The sequence below is a fragment of the Nymphaea colorata genome, chromosome 5 (genome assembly GCF_008831285.2).
Source record: "Nymphaea colorata isolate Beijing-Zhang1983 chromosome 5, ASM883128v2, whole genome shotgun sequence".
Classification (NCBI taxonomy): domain Eukaryota; kingdom Viridiplantae; phylum Streptophyta; class Magnoliopsida; order Nymphaeales; family Nymphaeaceae; genus Nymphaea; species Nymphaea colorata.
In genome coordinates, this window is record NC_045142.1 from 16,343,498 (window position 1) to 16,363,461 (window position 19,964).

General features: G+C 37.3%; 1 protein-coding gene across 2 annotated transcripts; it reads left to right on the plus strand.

The window, feature by feature from the left end:
• The first annotated feature begins 330 nt into the window (after positions 1-330).
• LOC116254277 (omega-3 fatty acid desaturase, chloroplastic) lies at positions 331-14,826 on the plus strand. 2 transcript variants are annotated; one of them, XM_031629549.2, is made up of 9 exons: positions 331-484; positions 11,868-12,132; positions 12,272-12,361; positions 12,666-12,732; positions 12,839-12,931; positions 13,030-13,215; positions 13,315-13,395; positions 14,117-14,254; positions 14,376-14,826. In XM_031629549.2, the coding sequence occupies exons 1-9, from the start codon at positions 442-444 to the stop codon at positions 14,562-14,564; spliced, it is 1,152 nt and encodes a 383-aa protein (XP_031485409.1). In that variant the 5' UTR covers positions 331-441; the 3' UTR covers positions 14,565-14,826. The 2 variants fall into 2 exon arrangements, with proteins under 2 accessions (XP_031485409.1, XP_031485408.1); XM_031629548.2 differs by lacking the exon at positions 331-484 and having other exon boundaries at positions 11,116-12,132.
• The last annotated feature ends 5,138 nt before the right edge of the window (positions 14,827-19,964 follow it).

The window sequence follows — 19,964 nt, forward strand, 5'->3', positions numbered from 1 at the left end:
ATATATAGTTCTTAACATATATATATATCAATCTTGAACTATAAAATCAAGTTTAAAATGAAATATGATTGAGTAGCTAAGGGAATCGTATACTTAAGAAACTTCAAAAGGAAACGTTTGAATGAGGGCAATGGGCAACAAAGTAGGGATATATGGACTTTCAGACAAATATGAATCCGTCTTCTTTCCATCAAACTCCAAGGCTCTTCCGGTCTTCTTTTCCACACGCAAAACAAGTTGGGACATATGGACTTGTTTTGAAATCTTGGGAAAAGAGGACAAGGTCACAAGGTAGTTTTAGGAAAACACGACAAAGATAAGCCTTTTTTGGAGTTTTAACTATTGAAAGAAGGACCTTGAGGAAAAAACTTTCCCTATAAATGCATAACGGGAGTCTCTCGCTGGGCAGAAGAAGCAGAGGAAGCACAGGAAGCGTGGACAATGGCACCACCGAGAGAACCACTGGGCGGATTACCGATGCAAGGTAACAACACCAGCGCTCCTTGCTTTGTTCTTCTCATCTTCTTCCTTCTCTCTCTGTAGATCTCTCTGTTTCTCCATTGTCGCTTCTTGTTTTCTTCCCACTTAGTTGATCTGCTTTTGCTTCTGCTTCCTTTCTCCATCTGCACACTCGCATTGATCTTTACTGCTGCGGTAGAAACCAGAAACGCTTCTTCTCTTTTCTGGGAGACCAATTGATCTGTTGTGTTGAACCTCTGAGGTACAGATAGAGCGCGTAGTCATTCATCTGCATGTAATAATTTTCAACCTAAGTAAGATCTGAATCTGTGTAAACGTCTTGATAGGTAATTAAATGTAAGTTTACAGAACCGAAAGCTTTCGAAACCTGCGTGAATAAATGAAATCGGACAGGTAGGAAAAAAAAAAAGAAATCATGCATCCTTCTTTTGTCGCTATGCGCGTCGCATGTGCAACGTAAAAGGTGTGAGCAGCGGATTGTACACGTACGTTGTGTCTCGTCATTTAACAAATCGTGGAGCTCAAACTCTGAACGAATGTCAGGAGGCCATTTCGTAAACGGAACAGTGTTTCTGTTTTTAAACGGTGGTTTTTGAATCTAAACCACGGCAGATTCATAAAATAATTATGAACTATCTCATTGGCCGAACAGAGAACCTACGTCTTCGAATATTTTTGGCATAAGATGCGCTCAAACGACACCCTCATGGCAACTGATGCTCAAGCTTTCAAAGAAATACATAAATATACATTATTTTAGTTTATAAGTTATTAGAGAGAGTGTGCCTGTGCGTGTGTGTCTGTGTGGAAGGAAAGGAAAAGAAAACGAGAGCAAGTGGGAGAGAAAAATATGGATGGAGGAGTTAATTGTGGAGAGAAAGTGGGCCAAATTTGTAGTGTTTGATTGATTAAAAGTGATCAACGAATTACACGTTGATTCCCAGCGCCATGTTCGAGAGCGTAATTGGTGGACAGAATATTGTGAAAGCAGGCTTATCGAATCATTTGATCATGGCTGATATAGAAAATTGGCGCCAGTCGCATGGTGTTTAATTTTATTAGTTTTTAAATCATTCTTCTTCTTCTTTCGATTTGAATCAGATATTTGATTTTTATAATATGGTTCTATTTCATAAAGGAGCTCCGCCGATCCGGGATCAGCGTAGCCAATTCCACTTGTTTAGGATCAATAGTGACCAATGCGAGGCTCTCCTTTAGCCTAGGCAGTTAGGTTTCCTCACCTACATGATCATCAGATCTCCCGTCATCCTTCGCCACATGGACCCATAGAAATTTGGACCCATCCATCTTATTATAAATTCAAAGGATTCATTCTACATATGTACAAGTTGAAATCCTCCAATCATATGGATCTCCATTTAATCACTCATTTTCAATGTAATAGTATGATTAAACACACCACCCAATGCAATATACTTAATTACATGGAGAAATCGTAGGATTAAACCTGTCATATATATATATATATATATATCATAGAGAGAGAAAGAGACTAGTTATTTGTGAAAAAACCTTGAAGGGGTCCTGTTCCAGGTGAGCCTAGTTATTCACAAACACAGTTTCCAACATCACCCAAGACATCATTTTCGGGTGTCATCCAAACGTGCCCATATGCTTTTTTTTCTCTATAAAACTTCCCAACCATTTACTTATTGCATTGATGAGAAACCATATAGTTTCAATTGTATATATTAATCTTAAATGTAGGGAAATGGCCACAGCAATTCATGTTAGCTGATTTAGTTAAAGCAGTACAGACCAATGCTAGTCTGGGAATCTGAGGGCAAATAAGTGCATCCCCCTGGTCACGATCAGAGAGGTACAGATGTAATAAGGCCAAAGTTGGTGCAGCTCCAGCTTTCTTACTGAAATATTAACTACGTCAAATTCAAATTTGGTTGAGGTAGAATCAGGGATGAAGCTAGAAATTTTTCATGAAGGAGCCGAATTAGAGTTTCTAGAGCTAAAAATTTTTCATGAAGGGGCCGAATTAGAGTTTCTGAATTTTGACTAGGGTCAAAATATCATTTTTAAAATCTTTATATAGAACAAGTGAAATTTTCTAAAATTTAGATATAATTTTTTAAAAAGAAAAATTTGAGGTAGGGCCAAGGCCCATGTGGCCCTACCTTGGCTCTGCTCCAGGGTAGAATCAATGGTGTAGCTAAAAAAATTTGGTTGAAGAACACTCTAAGTTTAAATTTCAAACTTTGAGGGGCAGTAAAATAAAAATAAATGAGGTTTTTATATATAAAATAAAGTAAAATTTGTACTGGGTAGGATTTAATTTGAGTCCAGCAATAAAAAAAAAAGAAAACTTAAAAATTATTTTTAAGAAAATGTAAAATATACCCACCTTAAAAGAAGTTGTTGGGATTTTTTTTTTTTTTGGTTCCATCTAGTACTCCTATTTGTGCATCTATCTTTTGCATTAGAATATTATTAGTTTTTTTACTGAATCTAAATGAGTTCACATGTACCCAATTTGAACTCGTCGTGTTAACTTAGCCGAGTTTTATTTTTTAACTCATAAACAAGTCAGAGTTTCGAGCAAACAAATAAGTGTCGAGCTCGATTTTCTTTAGATACGCTCGTTAACTGCAAATATCTAGTCCCATGTTCACTAATCTAAAAATCAACAAAAAAATATAATCTTTTCTCATAAGGTGTGTGTGGATGACACCCAAAATCAATTTTTGGAGAAACAAATATTTTGCCTTCCAAAACATCATTTCAAGGGGCATAGCGTAGCTGGTTGAGCTAGGGGCCTGTACTAAGGCAGGTCTCTAGTTCAATTTCCGTGGGCGTTATATTCATGTGTCTTAAGACGGTAGGGCGCGGCATCTAAACTGAAGGGTGCACCGTTGCTATCGCTGACACCGACGCAGCTCAGGACCCCGGAGGCAGGGGGAATGGGGGGCCTTCGGGCCTTTTTCGGGCGGTGGGATTAATACCCCTTGAAGCATGTTTGATAACAAAAAAAAAAAAGTTTTGTCAAAATTCATTTTTGGCAAAACTAATTTTTCAGAAAGGGAGTGAATAACTTGTTGCCCCCAGTTACTAAAGAAAATGGGTTTTTGTCTTATTGCCCAAACACATGAACCAGTTTTTCAAAACTAGTTAAAAAAAAAAACAGTTTTCACAAAGTTTTTTTTTTTTTTTTACTGTGTCATCGAAAGGCTACCATAGTTTTTACCTTTTTAGCTATTTCCACATTGAACAGTTTCCTGCTGAACTTTTCAAATTCATCCTTTCGCTTTCCTTGATCAGAACTCTCTAGTCTTTTCTCATTCACATCGACCTTAACATAGGTAAGGACGTTTTCCGCGCTAGGTGGCTATTGTGGGAATCTGTGTTCTACCGTTTCATTGGAGCAAGAAGTACATTTTTGGATTGCACTTCTGTGTAGTTATTGAGAGGGTCGTTTTTGTTTTACCATCTACAGTATTTTTGTCATTTTCAATCTTGGTTAGAGGGTAATGTATGAGCTGTTGCTACTAAGATTTTTTTTCAAAAAAGTGCCCATAAGATGCAATAATTTTCATGTCTAACTTTTACTTTTTCTGTAAATAAAATTTGTGAGTCCAAGAAGTTAAGCTGCTTAATTTTTAAACATTGTAAAATCATATTAATATAACAAAAAAAAGTCTTTTGAGTTGATTAAGAGGTTTTCCAATAAAAAGATAAATAACAAGAAAGTAAGGAGATAAGTGGTTGGGTGAAGGCTTTGGCTTTATGCCGAACACAGACAGTGAGAAGCGCTGCTCACCCAAACAAAGAGACAAATGCTGCTTAGTTGGTTTTGGAAAACACATTCATATATAACTTTTTAGGTTCTATTTTCAGCTTCATCCTCATGTTTTTTATTTTGAGCCAACAGTTGTCGATAACTTAAGTTTTTTTAGTTAGAACTTTTGGTTATGGTTGCTTACCCGTTCTCATCTCAAAGATAGGATTGATTGATCCAGCTAAAGAAAGCAGAAGGATCGATTTGGAAAACTCAAAAAAAAAATGAGAAGCTTTCCATAATCTAACTAAGAAGGTGAAGATGATCGGATAGACAAAATTAAGAGGGTGTTTGGATGACACTTTCCTTTAACTCAATTTTGTAAAAATGTAAAAGCTAAGTTTTATGAAAACTAAGTTTTTTAATGGGTTTTAGAATTTTGTTTTGTTATTTGGGTGACACATCCAAAACCTAGTTTTTGAATAACTTAAAGGTAATCAGGTTGTTTCACTTCTTTTTGCAAAATTAGGTTTTATCAAAGCTGGGTTTTTCTCAAACCAAGTTTTACCTTCTAAACTTGGTTTTGAAGTGTCATCAAAACACCCCTAAAATTTTCAAAAGGTGCGTCTGAATATAAAAGAACTCTAAGTTTGAAGGTGTAGTTAGTGGCAACATTTTCTTTTACAGAAAACATATTTTAGAAAAAATATTTGGTCCGTTTAAAACTTGGTTTGTATGTTTGGGTGGCGCATCAGAAACAACACCTTTGTGAAAAATCTGGAAAAAAAGATCTTGAAGGATGGCAGGCATTGACTTTCTTTTGAAAGCGGCGTTATTTAAAAGTTGAGTTTTTTCAAAAATTCAATTTCACTCAAGTACACTTTAAAAAAAAAAATCAATTGAAATTCAAGAAACAGGGCTCTCAACTGGATAGATAGTGAGGTAAAATATTCTTTTTGCTCACTAGGAAAATGTTTTTTAAAAGTTAAGCCAAGAGATGGAGGACAGATAAAATGTTGTCCGCAAATATTGGGGGAGGCTACCATGAATTTCACAATTTTCAAAATAAAACCATGAATTTGGAATTTGAAAAATCAATAACAAGACAGTGACTGGTATGCAGAAACCTCGTTATTTCACTGTCGATCTGATTATTTCATTTCTGCCCCTTCCCTTTACTTTCCAAGTCAAAGACTGCCAATCCCAGGCAAACACGCAACCACATCATGCTATGTCACATCGTGAGGCCCTTAAAGAACCCACGTTGGAGAAATATATCATGTTCCGTGTAACCGCAATAAATTGACTACAAGAAAACCATTTTTTATTATTTTTCTTTTATCAAAACATAGTATTTTCCTTTTTCTTTTTCCATTTCTTTTTTTTTTTTGCACCATTCATATAAAGATAAGAATTTGTGAAAAACAGCCTTAAAATGGAAAACAGAAGCTAATCAAGATCACAGATGGGCGCCTCTTTTGGGTCGGGTGACTTTTATGGTGTTACTTTTTATTATGGGGTGGAGATTGGAATTAAGTGGTTCTAATTTCTCTCTTTCTTTCTTACTGTTTGCACCTCCGCCTTCTTTTTAATTCGGAACTATCACAAAGCAACCTAGAATTTGACTATTTTGTGGTTGTTATATTTTGTTGTTGTTAAAATTTTGCTTTTGAATTTTCGGGGGTAATTGATATTCAAGTTAAAACATGATAGAGACAGTATCTTGAGGTACCGACAAACCCTATATTTTAAGGAGATCAAGTGTTAAATGAAAGTTTCCGTCTTCTACCAAGTAATGACAAACCCCATTCACTCAAAATATAAAAAAATACCAAAAAACTACCTCTACTTTTTAGAAATAGCAATGGTAAAACTCTTTCGCTTTAGCTTTAAGCTGCAAGGAGCCTACCAGCCAAGGCCCACTTTTGCAGTTTTTTTGGCTCGGTCTCGGGCACATAAACTACTGAACAAAAAAAAAAAAGAATAGTGCGCTCTTGCTGGAGGAAAGGAAAGGGCCCCTCCCCTCTATTATTAGCTGAAAAATGCTACAAAGATCTGGCAATGTATGAAGGGAAAGCAGTGCAGCTTTTGTTGGTTCATTAGCAAAATCCGACTTATCATTTGCAATCAGAAGGAAAAGAAAGTGGTTCAGCTTTAAGCCTCCCAATGCAAGTTAAAAAATAGTGGAGGTGTCATCCTAAGACACCGAAATCAATCCTACATCTTAGAAGGATGAGTGGAGGTTTTGGTCTTCAATTGAACAGTACGATTAGCCTCCCACTCACCCGAATCTTCTTCCCCAATAGGGAATCACTTGACTTGTACAACCTTTATTACTCTGCAAACACTTCTCCAACAAAATCATTGAGCCCTTACCATCTTTTTCAATCCATTGGCTTCCATCATTAACTTTAGACCAGGAAAGAACTAGCTGCAACTTAGTTTAAAACCTATTTTAACATCATGCGACCACTTTTAAAGTCTTTTTATTTTTTTCAAAACCAGGCTTTAGCTACAAAAATCTAGCAAAGATATATGTATACCACAATATATATAGGAACAATATATGTTTATCACAGCATAGAGAGAGAGTGCAATTTTATAAGTTACTTTTACCACTTGTACCTTTTAAGCACAATAAAACTATGAAGGTTGAACTGAAAAGGCTTGAAGTTAGGGAGATTTAGGTTGGAGCATGGACTACCTTCTATTGAACAATAACGTTGTTGTTCTTTGTTGTTTTAATAGATTTATGTTATTATTACAATCATAATTTAATGTGCCGCTTTGTTTTTGTTCTTCTTCTCATGTGTTTTATGCACAAACATGTATATATATATACATATAGATGTAAGTGCATATGTTTGTACGTGTGTGTCTACTTTCTTTGTTTGATGGGAGTGCTGTCCCTATGTGTTTGTGTTGCGTGTGTGTACATACGTCTGTGCATGTGCGTGTTTGAATCATATACTTTTATGTTCTGCCATATGATCTCAATTTATATATTTTGACAAAAGGTTAACATGTACCCCAGATGGTATGTCGAGTTAGTGATGTCACAAACAAACGTGCATTTTTCTCCAGCAGGTCATTTAATATAACAAAGATTTCTGTGCAACATAAGAAGTTTCATTTATCTTAACTATATTTCCTTTCATAGGGTTCTATACTCGGCCTATCACGGCAATTGTATGAAAGACTTTAGGGATCTAAAATTTACTTAAATCGGCAACCATATTGCCAGCAGAAACAACATCTGCCCTCATGTGGTCAAATGAAAGAAGTTTTTATTTTTTTAATTAAATAATTACCTGTTAAATTTTTTCACAAGCGAACCTATGCTGCGATCATTCTTATAATCAAATCAACTGGCCTTTTCCAGTCCTCTTATTTTCTCATGATTCACAAATGTGATCTTCTATGGAGGTGTAGAAGGATGAGCTTTCATATTAACTCTCTTAAAAGCTTTTCTTTTTCGCCAATTCATTCAAAATTACTACCTCAAGCTACATCTGTTCTTGGTAAATCAAGAACGAACAAGTTTTCGGGTATATATTTTAGAGACCATCTTCCCCTTACTGTTTCAAGGGGGCTCAGGGCTGTTTCGAGCATAACACCGATTGTTTGAGCCCGATGCCTGAATTAGTGTATGGTTTATTCAAACCAATGACCAGCAGTCTACCAGACCCGGCATAAGCTAGTGCAGCCAAGCCACTCGTGGACATAGTCTATGGGCACCCTCTCATTTGAACCAACGACCAGCAGTCTACCAGACCCGACGTAAGCCAGTATGCCACCATCACTCAACCCAGTCTGATCTAGCAATTTATTTATTAAGACAGCGGGACGTTCATGCATGCCTGTGGGGATGGCATCGTGTAGCAGATGGCGCTATGTCCTAGTGATAAACTGGTGCCTTGGGTTGACCAAATCGTTCACACCTCCAATGGTAGAAGGCGGGTGAAAGAGGACGGCCTCTAGAGACACGCAGATTTGGGTCAACGGCCGCCACCCAAACCCAACCCATAGGTAACCAAAAACTTATTTTTCATCTAGTGTGGACGCCCAAATAAATATTAGCCGTGGTCATCCAGAGTCTCACTGATGAGGTTTGTTTTATTATAGGGCCCACCTCAAAACTTTAAATTGTCAAGTCGCTCTTCATTGTTCTTTGGGGTAGGCAAGAATTCAAATTATAGTTTTAAAATTTGAATAGACTGAAATAAAGATTTTTAAATTTGTTATATATGTTAAATAAAACTTTTAAAATTTATATATAAAATTTTGAAAATTTTAAAATCTGACATGAGATAAAGGCCTCTGCCGACCCCTCTCTGCCTTCGACCTTGATTGTTCTCAAATTTAAGAAATATAAAGTCAGAAAGGGATGACCTCGGTTGGGATTCATCAATTAAATATGCATTGAAGAAAACATAGCCTCGCATGAAAATCATAAAATTTATTATTTAAGATTCAAGCACCTCAAGTTCAGGATCTCACATACACTTCGGAGGTGTTTGATTCCTTTAGATTTATAATTCATACTGTTTGATTCCTTTGGATTTATGATTCATACATTTGATGTGGATATGATGCAACATGTTTTTGTTGATGAACCATAAACTTTATGGTTCATCAAGCTAAGGATAGGATAGATGTACACTTGAATTCTTTCTTTTTTTTTTTTACTTGACAAAAAATTGGTTTTAAGATTAAAAAAAGTAAAGGTGTGATGTTAAATCCACGGTTGTGTATTAATTAGTCGCAACGATAGAGACATCCCATCGCGTCCCATGAAAAAAAGAGAAAAGAGAGTTTAGCTTTGGGAAGGAAACTGCAAGGATTGGTGACGGACGGGACCGACCCGTACGGACACACACCTTAGGTAGTAGTCGTTACTCGTTAGTGGGTCTTCCACATGGTGGGGGGCCAGTCCTTCACTTTCTTCTTTTTTTTCTTACTGCCATTCCACGCTACTACAAGGACAGCCACATGGAACACGAGCGAAAGAAAGGCTAGAAACCAAATCAAACATGACTCCTACACGAGGGCAAATATAAAAGAATTCCTAATATATATATATATATATATATAGAGAGAGAGAGAGAGAGAGAGAGAAAGAGAGAGGAAAAAAAAAAAAGAAAAAGAAAGAGAAAGAGTACAATTTTGACGCGTTGTAGCCTACCTATTTGAGCTATGCCCCATAGTCTACCGATTCAATTATAGTATATTGATTCACGCCAAATTCGTAAGGTTGACTAGTTTTTATAGATGTGAATAGATCACGCGGACTTGTTCAACAATTAAAGCATGACACATGGCTGTAGTTGTTAATGGGGTTTTTTTACACGATATCCATGTTGAATTAGAATTCTACGAAGATTGGATTGTATGTCAATATTGAATCATGATTAGTAAAATTTGAATTTTGGTTCTTTTTTAGTAATGCAGCTTGCTTTTGCTTAGGCAGTCAGAGTGGACCGGTCAGCAGAATTTTCACGACTTCTTTATGCGGAAACATTGGGACATATTAATGGTTGATTTGGCAAATAGAATAATATGTAATTGTTTGATGATTTTTTATTCATAAAACATCGAGAAAAGTGCCTTATAAATTTACCTCAAACTTTAAAACATATTTAAAAACCTTAACCACCAACAACAACTTTGTGCACTAACTTTTGTGGAATAAAGGCAATGATAACGTAAAAGCTATTAATGATGAGAGGGCGCTTAAAAAAGAAATGCGACGTATTCTTTTCTCTTATTATGGCATCACATAATATATTTCTTTTCAGAAGGGAGTCCCCTAAAAGTAGTTTGGCATTTGGCCTTTTAAAAGGGATTTTCGGTAACAAAATGAACCCCAAAATGATTTTTTTCTAGAAGTACAATTTTTTTTTGTGTCGATGCTTGGTACCACCCTTTTTTTGCTAACCATGTTACTAAAACAAATTTATGGCCATTAATCATCACAACTCCTTTTCAAGGATATTCAAAAGCACGTGCGGAGCAAAGGAGGGGTTCACGGAGGATCTCTTTCTTTCTCAATTTTTTTTTAAAAATTTACATGTAATTTTTAGAAAATTTTATTTGCTCAATATAAAATTTTTGAAAAATGATATTTTGGTTCCTATCAAATTTATAAAACTTTAATTGACGCTTTATAATAAAAAATTTCTAATTCCAATTTCCACTCGGGTCCAAAAGTATTGCTTTCTCTTAAAAAAGTAATGTCATGTGGCTGTACTGGCTGATACAGCACATAGCCGCCCCTTGATGATACTGCACTTTAAAATGTTATTCTTGTTTGTAAGGATGAGTGTTTTTTTTTTTTTTAATTTTAAATGTCTCCAAAGAGAGGCCTTTATAGCCCCATGTGCCTTTCTCCTCCAAAATTAACAAAGCATGTATGGAAACCTCAATAGTTGAGATAATGAGTGTCGTGAAATGTAAAAGTGATCACATGTATTGTTATTTAGACTTTTTGTAAGTTGCCACTTAATATGCTGTCCGGACTTAATAATTTAAAAGATTCTTTATTTTTATAGTTGAAGAAATAAAACAATGCAGGTCGGTGTCGATGAGCAATGGAAATACCAATACTCACAATGCTGCTGATTAAGAAATAAAAAAAAGGAATCCTGTTAGGTCAAGAATCATGCAGAATCCGATAGAAAAGATGAGCGTTTCCTTTCGAAAGCCAACAGAGATTAGGCTCGGAGAGAGGCCGCGTGGACCGCTCTTTTTATGACTTGACTCTTGCAAGCGGTATCACTGTGAATCGCGTGTAAAAATTCTAGGAAGGGGTGAACTTGGAAGATGGGAACCCTGCTTCTTCTCCCTCTTGTGGACGGTGAGAGATGTTTCCATGGCCCTTCCATCCCCCTCCATCTTTTAAGCCCTCGCCCACCGCTTCCTCCCGTCACCCACGTCAGACTTCTGACTTGCCTCCTCCTCATTCACTCGTTCCCCAGCAGAGAGAGGGAGAATCTCTTCTCTCGCCGCTGCAGAACTGTTTGGTGATAAAAACTGAGGCCAGAATCCAACGCCAGCTAAAACGAGAGGCAGGGATTGCCCTCTCCCTCCCTCCTCTGGTGTTCATATATCCGAAGCCACAGCCACACAGAGAGAGAGAGAGAGAGAGAGCAGCAGCAGGAGCAGCGCACCACCTCGGCCTTCTCTCTCTCCCCTTCTCCTTGGTTGTCTCTATCACCAAAGAGAGAGGAGCCATTCTTTTTTCTCGCTCTCCTCTCCCCATTTGCCTCCTCCCCACTGTGTTCCACATTTGCTGCATTACGTGCTTACTTTTAAAAGAGGCAGAAAGGCATTAATCGACATCGAAGGGGAGTGTGCGTGTGTGGTGTCTCTGTGTTTTCCTCCTCTCTCCCCCAAGAGGCAGCAATGGCTTCCTTGTTGCTGTCCGAATGTGGATTGCGCCCCCTCCCCAAAATTTCGTTGTACAGGGGCATGGGTGCGCCGCTGGGGAAGCCATTGGGCTCCCAAGTTACGCTGCCCAAAATGGATCTTTGTCTCAGGAGGAGAGAGGCATTCTTTTTGGGCGGCGGCGTCTCTGCAAGGGACAGAGAGTGGGGGTTGGGGGTGAGTGCTCCTCTGAAGGTTGCTTCTGTTTCTGAAGGTGGGGAGGCGGAAGGTCAGAATTTCCCCTCATTCAATCCTGGGGCTCCTCCCCCGTTCAACTTGGGCGAGATCCGGGCGGCCATTCCCAAGCACTGCTGGGTGAAGGATCCATGGAAGTCGATGAGCTACGTCCTTCGCGACATCGTCGTCGTCTTCGGATTGGCGGCCGCTGCTGCTTACTTCAACAATTGGTGGGTCTGGCCTCTCTACTGGGTTGCTCAGGGCACCATGTTCTGGGCCCTCTTCGTTCTTGGCCATGATTGGTAAGTCTCACATTTCTTCTATTGGCTTTCCTTCTTCCTGAGCAATTTCTCTCTTCCTTTCGTCTCACCTGTGCGCGGGAGTGTGTTATTTAATGCCTAATAAGACGTCCGCCAATTAACTTTGACTAAATTGTTGCAGTGGGCATGGAAGCTTCTCTAACAACCGGACGCTGAATAACGTGGTCGGGCATGTGCTTCATTCATCTATTCTTGTACCTTACCATGGATGGTAAGTGTTCCTTTCTCTGCTTGATGGGTACAAGCTGATTTATGGTTTGCTTTATCCTTATGCTTGTCAATTCCTTCTACTGTCGTGTATTTGCAATCCTCTTCTTTCGCCAACTTTTCTAGTTTGTTTGGATTTCTCTGGCTGCTGGATTTAATTTGTGCTTTGTTAGAGCTGAAATTGGTGAATCAATGTCTCCGAAAATAAAAGATCTTTTTTTTTTTGTGAAATTCAGAGTTCTTGCTTCTTTCTATCAGTGTCCTAATCATTTTTTTCTTTTCCTTTTGACTTCTTTGGAAAACTTTAGGAGAATCAGTCACAGAACTCATCATCAGAATCATGGCCACGTAGAAAATGATGAATCATGGCACCCTGTACGTATATAATTTTCTCCCCGTCACACCTTGCTCTACTTCTTTGACTGAATTGAATGTGCAAATGTTGATTTTTTCCTACTTACTGCAATGTATTTTCCTCCAGCTTCCTGAGAAGATATACAGGAATTTGGATGATACTACGAAGAAGCTACGTTTTAATCCTCCTTTTCCGATGTTTGCATACCCTTTCTATCTGGTTAGTTATGTCATGCTTTCTAGTGTATAACTGACCGATGTGCCTTTCTTCTCCATATGAGCAATGTTCTGATGTTGTTTTCTCTGTGAATTTTATAGTGGGGAAGAAGCCCAGGGAAGACAGGCTCCCACTTTCATCCAGATAGTGCTCTTTTTGTGCCCAATGAGAAGAAAGATGTGATTGTCTCAACTGTCAGCTGGAGTGCGATGGTAGCCTTGCTTGTTGGACTGTCGTGTTGGATGGGTCCAGTTCTGATGCTTAAACTCTATGGTGTTCCCTATTGGGTAATTTCAAATGCTTTCTCCTTGTAATCAGTGAAAATTTCACTTACCAATAATTCCTGATTTCGTGTAGCAAATCTTACATTTAAACATGTACTGCAGGTATTTGTCATGTGGTTGGATTTTGTGACTTACTTGCATCATCATGGTCATGAACAGAAACTCCCATGGTACCGAGGGAAGGTATGCATGAGTAAAGATGTTAATTTGGTTCTGTTTTTTTTTCCGTTAAATTAGGTGTTCAAAGGGACTAATAATAAGATTTTTTCTTCTGAGGGAACTAGTTGTGCAATGCTACTTATTTACAGCCAGTGTTACACATCTTGTTTCCAATTGAATATGAATGGAGGAAGATCAGTGTGGATGTTAGTAGTGTCATTCTTCGCATTCTCATTTTTCCCTCTTACGTCCAGCTTAATGAGGCATCTCTTTCCTTGATGATTAATTTGGGCATTTGGGAAGCTTCAAAGCATGAAATTGTGCAAGTGTTAGCGGCTGATAACTGTTATTGCAAATAAACAGATCAGTTGGTAAGCAGTGGCTTGTTTAACAATTTTGGTAAATCAGAAGAAAGTTCAAAGCCTCTGGACAGAATTACTTGATTACAGTGCCTAGCTCCACCACATGATTCTGTTTGGTGAAGTTTTGAATTAACTAGTATGACAGATTCGTTGACTATGAGCAACTCAATCTTCAGACAGCTGGATTCACTAAAATCAGACCGATCATTTCACACATTAGGCAGAATGTTTTTTTAAAATAGATTCTAGGCAATACGTGTTCTAGTTATTTCACAGGGTCATATCTAAATTTTGTAATATAAGTGGATGAAGTTGACTATCTGTATGAAATCTACTTTCCATGTGATACTGGAGAAAGATCGCTGATAATGATATGCCAACAGGAATGGAGTTACCTTAGAGGAGGCCTTACAACACTAGATCGTGATTATGGAGTATTTAATAACATCCACCATGACATTGGAACTCATGTTATCCACCATCTCTTTCCACAGATACCACATTATCACTTGGTGGAAGCGGTAAGCTCCTTCTCTCTCTCTCTCTCTCTCTCTATATATATATATATATATATATATATATATATATATATATATATAAGGTTGCCAAAATGTTTTCTAAAATCGTTCATTTGATTCTCAGACTGAGGCAGTGAAGCCTGTGATGGGGAAGTATTACAGGGAGCCACAAAAATCAGGCCCTGTACCGTTCCATTTGGTTCGAGATCTATTGACAAGTTTGAAGTATGATCACTTTGTAAGTGACCAAGGAGATGTAGTCTACTATCAAACTGATCCTCATTTTTCAAGTTCCAAGGGCAAATCAGAATAAAGCTACCGCATACGGATGGACCACTGCTTAAGTTGCTAATTGACGAAGTTTCATATTTGATGATGACAAAATGTGAACTACGTATCTCCACTATATATCTCAGGTCAAGCATTGCTTGGGCTATATTCCGCCCTTGTATTCCTTGTCAAAATTTACATAGAGATAATGCCTCATGTATGACGTGATGGCAGTGTACTTCTTGTTTTGTGTCAGTTGACAGTGTAAGAGTCGTTCATACGGAATAATACTTGTTCTTTTGATCTGTACTGGGAAGCGGGGGTTCGCATTTCTTTTCACTGGTTGGGCTGGGAGGGGAAAACAGGGATACTTGAATAGGCAAAAAGACCATAACTTGGAAGGAAGGAAAGTAAAGACCAGCTTGGCTCTTATGAGGAGACCATCCTCGGCGATTGTGACAGATTATCTCCAAGGCAACACACTCTTCTTCTTATAAAAACATGATCATCCTTGTGCACAGCTGATTACAAGAAAATCACTGCAGTCTTAAGTGCAAACTCCAATTTCAGCATTTTCAACGAGTTCGTTTCCTGTTTAGTTCAAGACCAGTCCATAACTTGGCCTGGTTCATTCCATGTTCCCTTGATTGGTACTTCAGACCAGGTCTGCAAGTGGGTTGAATCTGGTGTTCCCTTCTCAGTTTTAGCTGAGCAAAACAAATTCTATCCCTGTTGCGGACACCTGTTCGCCAAATGACCACGGTAAGAAAGACTAGGTTTAGATGAGCGTCATGTGACCTGTGCAGCTCCATCTCTCATGCGTCACACTGAATGACTAACACCCTTGCTGATAGGTTCTTTTCAGTATTTCATTTGCATGGACACTATTTCTGTATGCAAAGTAGCTGACGGCTTCTGTTTGTCGCATGTGGTTGGCTACATTAACTGTGGCCAACATCTTTGGAAGCATTCATCTCAGAGGTCACGGTCACGGGTCCACTTTTTTGTATGCGAACCAGGGCAGCAAATGTGGTGTGTCTACTGTACTAAGACAGGAGACTTCTCTTTAACACTGATGACTTGTCCTTGGTCATTGTTATCCCGAATTTAGGATGAAACCGTGTTTTGTGTTGTGGTGTAAACACTAACAGTGAAAATTAGCTTCATGAAGACGGCTCATAAAGATGCAAATGGAGATGTACACACCATAGTTACCTGCTCTTTTAGGAATTCACTTTTCCTGATCTCATGATTCATTTCCCACTTTCTTTACCTTCCTCAAATTCTATAATTCAGAACATTTCCCCCCCACTTTCACTCCCCTAGCGCTTCCTGCATCCTTGCCGTTGATTGGTGACTACTGCTTAAAGAATACTGATTCTCTAAAGAAAATAATTAAAAAACTTGCTAATGAAAAAGATGCCTTTCTGTACAGGTACATTTCATGAACCAATTCTTTAGTCGCCTTCTTCAAGAATTTTTACCCTACACTCAACAGATCGGAAGCAATATGCAATTGCAGTACTTTAAAAATATCAACCTTTTATGTCATTTGAAAATCTTGACAGCTAAAAATTTCGAAACCTGGTAATCGTGTGTTTTAAAAAGTATTATTTGAAAGGATTTTCATAGATGAATAACATGGCAATCTAAGAATTTATGAAATTCTTTGTGTACAACCAAATAAAGCAATTTAAGCCCGCTTTGCATGTCCAACCATATAAGTTATGCATATACTGTTAAAATTTTTGAAGAAGTGGTTAAATGATTGGTGTCAAATATTATCCCATCAGTTGACTGTCATTCACCGAGTCGGTTTAAGGAGCTTCTCTACCAATGCATTAAGAAATAGGGATGTAAACAGTTGGCACTCGTATTAGTTCAGATTGAGCCTTCACCACTACCCTGTAAATTCATGCACGTCCGTAAAACTGGACCAATCTAGGGTTGTGCTCGGTAATGTTGTATATATCGACGTTGATACTGTATCGGTTTGGTCACCCACATGGCGTCTTGCACACCACATGCCCCTATTAGCCCGATTCTTCCTTTTTTTTTCTTTTTTTTTAAATTAAAAACATTTATATGGATTGGAAAATGAAAAAGAGAAAAAAAAAATGAAAACCAGTATCAGCACTGCATCGTATCAGTAGGGAGCTGATAACGGATGACTTCAAAAAAACCACTGCTTGTGCTTCCTAACCATGCACTGGTATTTCTTTTTTCAATGTACGAAATAAAAAACAGTTAGAGATAATCCAAATTAGGTAGCTACCAGACCAGGGGCGGAGCGAGCCAAACGGTTCAACGAACTTATCCGGGTAGGAACAAACTAAACCCGAATCCAAAAAATAGGTTAAGCAACTAAAACTTTTCAATTTTTTAATGTAATCTTTTTTTTCAATTAGTTGGGGTGGAGCCATGGCCTAGGCAGGCCCCCCTCCCTCCGCACCTGTATCAGACCATCATATATCAGATTTGATGAGAATCATTTGAGCTATCGATTGCAAGGAAATGAGACAATAGAGATTAACTTATCTTAAACAAAATCATTTGTCTCCCCCCTCCAACACACACACACACACGTATATGCACATATAAAGTTGGTAAAAATCAGACCACTTGAGTATGACACAAAAACTAAACCTTAATATTAATTATTAAAGTATTTTATAAATGTGTGTGTGTTCTTAAGGGTGATTTGGTAAAAAACATACTAAGTTAGCCATTCTTTTATTTTAATAATGTTATGGTCATATAACATCAAAATTTTGAAAGTAGAAAAAAATCAATTTGCTTACAAACATAACTTGAACCAAAACATGATTTATATGAATTAGTTTTTATAAATGCATTAGATGGATCACATTTTGTTTGTAACACTTTTTAACACAAATTTAAGAGGTCTGGTTTTTATCCCTTGCATAAATGTGCTAGTATTTACCAATTTTATCCCTTACCTAAGTGGGATATTATTTACCATATATATATATATATATGTGTGTGTGTGTGTGTGTGTGTGTGTGTGTGTGTGTGTGTGTGTAACAAATGCTACAATAGTTAGTTTTTCATGTATGAATATTGTCCTTGATATATATTCAAACATTTTGCTTCTATTGAAATTAATTTGAACAAGGATTATCAATGATCGCAATGCATGCCCATTTCAGTACAAAAAATCAAGTATTTACTGATGTGAATCTCAAACACATCAACAAAGAAGCCTTTCATTCACGTTGAAACAAAACGTCAATGAAGGTCCATTTTCACCGATGGCCGACATGGAAACGTTAGTGAATTCAAGTTACATTCATCTTTCACTGGTGTTTGCTGGTGAAATGTCTGACTAAAAATTTACTATCGTTTATGTGGACGTTAGAGAATGTTTTCACTGACAGCCAGTAGGCAACCGTCAGTGGAAGCATATCAAATCCTGTTTTTACCAACATCTACTTTGCTAATGTTAGAGAAAACTTTTACAGACGTTTTGCGAACGTTCGACGATGTTGTGATCTCACTTTCACGGATGTTTACTAGTTAAACATCAAAGTATATTTTCACTTGAGGAATATGAGAAAACACTCATAAAAATTGAATTCCAGATTACACCTTGAAGTATAAGAAATGACTATCTTGCCCTTCATGTGTATTTCCGAAATTGGCTATGTTTGGGCAAGCCGATTGGGCTAGGATGTGGACCTTTGTCCTAACCTACGGTTAGTGCAAGCAAAACTAAAAGCGCCTTCTCGTTTTACCCAGAAATCGTGATTTTCTAACAAATGAGATTGAAAAGGAGAAGACAAATGAAAAATGAGGGATAAACTAGGAAATACATGTTCTATCGTTTCTAGGTTGAGTTTTGACAAATTGAGCTAGGGAGACCAAAACAAGTAGCTCATAGATAATATCAATAAAAAGCTTGGAGAATTTTAGTGAAAATGGATTTCAAACAAGCTCCAAACATAAATAGGAGAAAAGTGACCAAGTTATCGGTGCAGATAAAGTTAGTGAATTTGCAAAACTAAAAAAGCATTGTATCATGGATGTTTTGACTAAAACTGAACTAGGATGAGCTAGATCTACTCAGAAGAAGTTGTTTCCAGCTATACAGAATTATTTTGGAATTGAGCTTAGGCATAAAAAATAATGTGGTAGACATGGGGGAAGTGACAAACAAACACTTGGGAAACTAGACCTAGGGCAATTCTACTAGATTAGAGCTAAGTTTAGGTTATTCCTAGTGCAAAGATCATGGCCTAAGCTTGGTTTATAGTAACTCAATTCAGTCAATCTCAGTTTGAACTATACTTGCAAAAAAGGGGAGTGAGATTGATCTATTGACTAAGTTTGAACTCTATAGAACTAAAAATTGAATGTTGTACTCCATGAATCACTAAAGCTAAGCTGAATAGACTATGAAGAATTTGTCCTAAGTTGAGTTGTAGACAAGAGGTCCACTGGGCTCAATCAAGAAAAATGAGCTAGTATGAGCTAAGTTAGGCACTAGTAACCCAACAATGAGGGTTCTAGGACTTAGATGGGGTGCAATGACACATAAACCGAGTTTCAACTGATCATAGTATCATTTTTCTAGGTTTTATGGGCAAATGGTAAAATGTACTAGAGTCACCCTAATAAATTAGGAATTTTCCTAGATTTTGAGTGCTGATGATCCTAATGAATGTACAATGCAATATTCTGGCACTAGTCTTGGCCAAGGACCACACTGTTTGAAAATGAGTAGGGCAGAGGAAAATAGTCATTTTGATAGGTAGATAATTTGGAGTGTTTGCAATAGTTTCATTTGATTTTCTAGCTAGTTATGATTTATTTTGGTCATATTACTTGCTATTCTATTTTGATTTTTATTACTCTTTAGTAATTGGAATCAATAAATCAGCTATATACTTGTTTAGTCACTGGCTAGGTGTTTCGGTATTTTGTTGGCCATAATTTTCATCTGCCTTTATTTATTTATCGAATATTGTAGAGTCACATTTGTTGCCCATCAGCTGTTTTTATTCTTGTGTTACGATTAGGTAGATTTTTTAGTGTTTTGGCTATGTTATCTCATTTGTGCAACTTTCTTGCATCATAGCTTGTTAACTTTGACTTGAAACTTTTTCTGTTTCATGCTAATAGATGAGCTATTATTGAAGTAAGCTCTCTTGAGTTCCTTATAACATTTAATTTATTTATTTTTAGTTGAATAGGTGAAACTTGTTGTGTTAAGGCAGTCATGGGGAGTACCTTCTTTGGAGTTAGTTGATCTCTTGCATTGATTGTTTTGATTTTTGTCATGTACTTAAGTAGTTTTTTTCCTAGTGTGCTATATGTTAAGCTATTAATAATCAGTTAGGAAGTTAGGTCTAATTTCAATTTGTTGAATTGGGAATTGAGCTATTAGTTTTAAATAGGAAGTGTGTTAAGAAAATAGAACTTG